The sequence below is a fragment of the Chaetura pelagica genome, unplaced genomic scaffold, assembly GCF_000747805.2.
Source record: "Chaetura pelagica isolate M959 unplaced genomic scaffold, ChaPel_1.0 scaffold33, whole genome shotgun sequence".
Taxonomy (NCBI): domain Eukaryota; kingdom Metazoa; phylum Chordata; class Aves; order Apodiformes; family Apodidae; genus Chaetura; species Chaetura pelagica.
The window spans coordinates 1,281,658-1,287,607 of NW_009952874.1; the positions used below are offsets into that span (position 1 = coordinate 1,281,658).

Genomic DNA, 5,950 nt, shown 5'->3' on the forward strand with positions numbered 1-5,950 from the left:
CCTGCCGGGAGCCAGGCCTGCTGGCCGGGGCAGCAGCCGCGCCTCCTTCCCCTCCCGGCCCGCCTGCCTTTGCCTTCTCTCCCTTTACCTCGGCCAGGGACTCGGCGCTCCCCGGGCTTTTCGTCATGAAAAGCAGAACCAGGAGTTGGGGCCGGTTCGTGTGGTGAACGCAAGTGTGACCGCCCGCAGGTTTTGCCTGCAGCTTTCCTCTCTGCCACCAGCCCCGTCCCTCAGCGTAAGGATTCCCCGGGCGCGCGTTCTGGCGGAGTTCTGAGAAAGGCGGCTGTGGGGCTGGGGTTTGGGTGCTGCTCCAGGAATCTGTGAGGGTCGGGCCGCGAAGTTGGAGGAGCTTTTTTGTGTGTGGTTTCTCTGATGGCGTGTAGTGTTGCTGTTCAGAGCGACCCTGTCCCTGGCTTTGCTCAGAGGGGTTGAAAGAAGAGTGTCAGTGATAGTGTTCAAACACAGAAAATACTGCACCTTTCCACGTGTCTGGTTGACAAGGAGTCATAGTAGTAACGTGGCTTGAGCTGAAATATGCATATTTTAACTAAAAGTAATTGGGAGTTGGTTGTATTTCCTTCCGTACGCAACAGGTACCAGAGATTCATCCCACCTTCTCCCAGCAGGTGTCCCTGGGATGTGGCCAGCCTGGCATCCTCTCTCTCCGACCCAGGGAGCAGTGGCAGCCCAGCCTGGGGTGGTTTGAGTCCAGGGAAGGGAAAGGCATACGGGGGCTGCTTCCTCTCCCAGATTGACTGCGTTAGGACCTGGTAGAAAATTTGTCTTTGGGATCTGCAAGGGTTTAGTTTTTTTAAGACCCTCCCTTGTCTTAGTCAGTGTCTTTTGATAAAGATATACAGCTCCAGTCTGGCACTTGTCATTGACTAATCATGAAGCACTGACACAGGAGTCCTGTGTAATGCATGAGTGCATGAGGAAACCTGCCTCTCTGAATGCAGGCTGGGTGGAGAATGGATTGACAGCAGCCTTGAAGAGAGGAACTTGAAGTTGTTTGTTGATGAGAAGCTCAGCATGAGCCAGCAATGTGCACTTGCAGCCCAGAAAGCCAGCTGTGTCCTGAGCTATATCAAGTGTGACCAGCAGGTCAAGGCCAGTGATTCTCCCTCTCTACTCCATTCTTGAGAGACCCCACCTGCAGTACTGCATCCAGCTCTGGAGTCCTCAAAAGAAGGACATGGAGCTGTTGAAATGGGTCCAGAAGAAGGCCACAAAGATGATCAGAGGGCTAGAGCACCTCCCTTTTGAACACAGGCTGAGGAAGTTGGGGTTGGAGAAGAGAACACTCTAGGGAGACCTCAACAGCCTTCCAATACCTGAAGAGGGCCTATAAGGAAGTTGAGGAGGGACTTTTTTAAGGGCTTGTAGCAATAGAATGAATGGGAATGGTTTAAAACTGAAAGAACAGAGATTTAGATGAGGTGTTGAGAAGAAAATCTTTCCTGTGAAGGTGGTGAGACACTGGCACAGGTTGCCCAGGGAAGCTGTGGATGCCCCTTTCCTGGAAGTGTTCAAGGCCAGGTTGGATGGGGTTTGAGCAGCCTGGTCTAGTGGAAGGTGTCCCTGCCCACGTCAGGGGGGCTGGACTGTGTGATCTTTAAGGTCACTTCCAACCCAACCTATTCTGTGATCCTATCAATGCATGCACATGAGCAATACTGGTCTGTCTTCAACAACATGCATCTGTCTGTGCTCCTTTTTACCAGTTTGTTTGTTGGAAACCTGATTTGTCAGATCATTTTGCCACATCTTAAAGGCAAAAACTGCCTTTGGAATATAAATAAAGGTGTTAAGAGGAAACCTTTCTGTAATTGCTTTCAGAAGTTTTAATTCTGCTTCCTGTTCAAAATAATATATCTTTCCCCCCCCAAGCAACCCTGTTTTTTCTTAGTCTTTTATGTTTCAAGAGTGGCAGTCTTTTCTAAAGGATATCAAGACAGAGGAAGGTCCTGTAATTGTTATGTCACTGCATGTACCATGCAGGAGAGTGCTGCTCTGGGGTGTTGGCTGCAGTCCGTTGCTGTGTCCTGAATCTGTCAGGAGCAAAGCTGGGTTTGCTCCATTCCTCCACATGTGTTCATATCCTTAGGACAGGTTCTGGGCACGTGCTCTGTGTTCTCCAGCAGATAGCTTGGACTGAACTGGTGGGGCAACTGGGACTGCCAGGATTGTTTGCCTTTCGATGTCAATAACATTATATAACATAACCCAATAAAGACTGCTGCTGCACAGGAAAGAAGCCTTCCTTGTAGGACAGAGAGCAGCCCAAGTCTGAACCATTTTTCAGGTGCAAACCCCTGAATCTCATATGCATGAAAACCTGTGGTTGAGTCCTGTGTCAGGCTACAAGGATCAACAAAGATTTTTCCTGGAGCTTGGCTAATTCTTTGTGTTTTCAGTGAGGTAAAAAAAATAAAAATATTCCACTAGATTATAATATTCATTTCCAAGTGGAAGATAAAGAGACAGAGAAATAAACTGACCTGTGTGAGGGCTCATGGTAAGTCAGATAAGTAGAGCAAGGTTGTAATTCAGAAGTTTTTTTGTTTTTCATTATTGCCAGTAGATCACATTACCACTGGATTTGACTTTTGACTCAGCACCTTTGCTTCTTCCTCACTTCTTTGCAAAACAGTTACCTTCAGTTCATACTATTTCCATGAATTTTTGGGTAATGGGAATCATACACACAACACAGCAGTACTGAGTTAAAAAATTTTTAATGTAGGGGAAAAAACAATGCAAGGAATTTGTAGGGGGAAAAAATACTGAAAGTTTCAAAAGCTCTATTGGTTTTGTTTGCGTTTTTTTGAATCAGTGCTGGAATTAGACTTGATGCTGAGGGGTGATCTGTCTTGTCAGTTGTAATTGCAAGATCACAACCACCTGTCATAGTTGCTGTAAAACGATTGCTTAGAAATGTGTATTTGTAATGTGCTTTTTACATTCTTTTTCTGTTCTCTTTTTATGCAGCTTCTCTGCATCTTACTCCACTATGAAACAACTACCAGCAGAAACAGTTCGTCTCCTTTCAAGTTCTCAGGTGATTACATCAGTTGCCAGTGTGGTGAAGGAGCTAATAGAAAATTCCTTGGATGCTGGTGCAACAATTGTTGATATTAAACTGGTAAGTCCTCTTTTTTTTTTTTTTTTTTTCTCTTGTAAAGAATCGGATGTAAAGTAAAATGCTAGAAAAGTTGTTTTATTGCAGATGTATTTTTTAGGCTATTGCAGCTTTGGGAATAGAAGGGTAGTAAGTGTTTATACATCTATATATTTTAACCTCAAATAAAAATGGTCCAAAATCAGTTTCCCTTAGCGTTTTTGAGGCGTCACTGAAACAGCAAATCATATATGTGCTCTTGAGTGTAATCTTGAGGAAAACCTGTCAGCTTCTTTAATACTTGTTTTCCTGCTTACAAATTTACTTATTCTGGCTAATAGCTTGTTTTAAAAGATGTTGGACTTAATTCACTGCTAGACTGGCATGTTTAATTTTCATTACAAAACATTATCAAGTAGGTGAAAATGGAAGCAGTGGAAGAAGTTGTTGATAGGTGTGTTAGATGCTTTGGTAACACAAATTACCACATGGTCCCTCACCAGCATGATGATCTCTGGCTACTTCTAGCATTTTATTTTTATCAGATTTAAAAAAAGTTGGGATAACACTCAAGGATAATTTCTGAAAAAAAGTAAAAAACTGGTTATAGTAGGAAATTTGTGCTTTTTTTCCCCCTAATTGGATAAATATCTAAAAGATCAGCTTCTCTTGCTTCCATGAGTTTTCCTTGTTTTGCAGTACTTTATCTCATACTTAGTAAAAAAGTGTATTGTTAGCATCTATATAAATGAACTTGTCCAGAATTACATCCAGTTTTCTTATACAGTGAATGTATAAGCTATTCTCGAATTAAGCATTAGACCATGCTTTTAATTAGGATGGCAATTAAATTTCTGCTTGTTTCTTTTTCCATGTCACTGTTGGCTTTTTTTTTTTTTGAGTCTCAAGTGCTTTCCGTCTGAGTCTGCAGGTGCTTGCAGATGCCAAGGAATATGCTTATTTGTTATTTGCCTCAGGTGAGCTGAAGATACTCTTGTCTTCATGACAGATCTGTTTTGGCATCTTATCTTCTCAGTATTTAGACTGTGTCTTATCTTGCTTCAGGAATAACTCCAAAATGAGTAGTGTGTGCACAGCCCTGGGGCAAGGGTATTGCAATCAGATCCTGGGAGCTGATCAATAACTGCAGGAAGTCAACAGAAGATATTTGAGCCTTCAAAAATTGTTTGAACAAACCTTGTCTGCTTTCCTGGAGTACCAGTGTAGAGCCATACAGATAGCCAGACAAGAAAGCCTTCTCATCAGTGTTGGTTTCCCAAATCAATTAAAAATAGTATTTTCAACAATTTTCAGTGCATGAGTCACCTGCACTACTGTTAAATTCTTTGTCAGTTCAGTCTTTGTCAGACCAACCAGCCTGGCTTTATGGAGGTTGTCAGTAAGTAGATGAGATTTGCTAATTGTTACTGTGAGTAAGAGAAAACTTGTGCTTTGCACAGCTGTACATAATAGAACTGCAAAACAATGGATTCTTCTGAGACTTTTTGGTGATAAGAATATTTGTATAACAGAATACTATTGTGTGACATAAATAAGGTCGACCACTTATGAGAGTTCAACAACCACATTAACTCTTAATTGAGTTCCAAAGTATAATAGAGAAGGAAAATTTTGAAATTTCATTTCACAGATTGATGGTGTTTGCTTAAGGCTTGTGGCATTTTCATTGTTTTAACTTCTTCCAGCTGGATTAGGAAGGCTACCTGATTAGTTAAGATTTACTACCCAATTTGCCTGAAGAAAGACAGGAAATGGGCTTTTTGGAGACAGTCAGGAGTTAACCAGCAGGTGGAGTGGTTCTCAGGTAGAAAGTGTGGCAGTGGTCAGGTGTAGTGGGAAGCTTTGGCTAGTGTTTTCTTCCTGTTAACTCTCTGGTTGACCAGACTCTAGTAGGTGATGTTATTGAGCATCTTTGTACTGCATATCTACTAGCTTTTATACAACACAGGGAAAAACATCAGCTTATGTTGTAGTTTTCTATAATGTGATGATATTTAATTAAAATTAAAAGCCAGCTAGTTGATTAGAAACTCAACTGTAGCCTTTCTGCAAGGTGTTGAATGGTATCTAGTGATTAATTTGAACCTCAGCTTTGTTGTTTTGAAAAATAGGAACATGGTATATCTTGCCTTGTTGTTACCAGCAGGGTCAACTGCCTCTGTAGCATGACTGTGCATTGAGCATGTGTAGAATGATTTTTATTCTTGATGTAATGTCCTGGCTTCAGGTTAAAGTATGCATTGTAATATTTTAAGTAAAACGTGTGCAAGTAAAAATGAATAATACTAGAGAAGAAATAGTTACTTATTTTTATTCAAGCAGAAGAAGGTAATCTCACTTTTCCTAAGCAGTTAAGTGGCCTGAAAGTAAAAATTAGAATGGAATATAAAGGGTCATTGTAAAATGCTCCAGGCCTTCATTAGTGCATACAGCAGCAGGGTAGAAGGTTTTTTGTTTCTATGTCCTTACATGTTTTTATGTTCAGGTGAGGTGTATTGCTGCTTCCCAGTAGGAGGTTGACTCAAATATTAGCAAAAGCATTGCTTTTCACCTGAAGATAGCTTTAGCATTATTCATTAATACAGAAAGCCAAGTGTACCCACCTTTCTATTGTGTTAATTGAATATATATAGTTCTGTGCCTATCTCAGGGGGTTTTGATATTTCCTAATGCAGGTTTTTCAAATTTCATCATAGTTTAAAAAAAATGTTACTTAATTCCTGTTTGAATTTACTGCATTTGCATTATGTAATATACTGATACCACAGGGTGTGAATTGCATTGTTCATAGTGAAACCAAGAGAAATC

General features: G+C 41.3%; 1 protein-coding gene across 1 annotated transcript in view; it reads left to right on the top strand.

Annotated features, from left to right (window-relative positions):
• Positions 1–3,013: 3,013 nt before the first annotated feature.
• The window catches only part of PMS1 (PMS1 postmeiotic segregation increased 1 (S. cerevisiae)), a 42,665-nt gene continuing 39,728 nt past the window's right edge, over positions 3,014–5,950 (top strand). The window contains exon 1 of the mRNA XM_009995253.1: positions 3,014–3,145. Within this exon, the coding sequence (XP_009993555.1) occupies positions 3,014–3,145 (132 nt within the window). The remainder of the gene's footprint in view (positions 3,146–5,950) is intronic.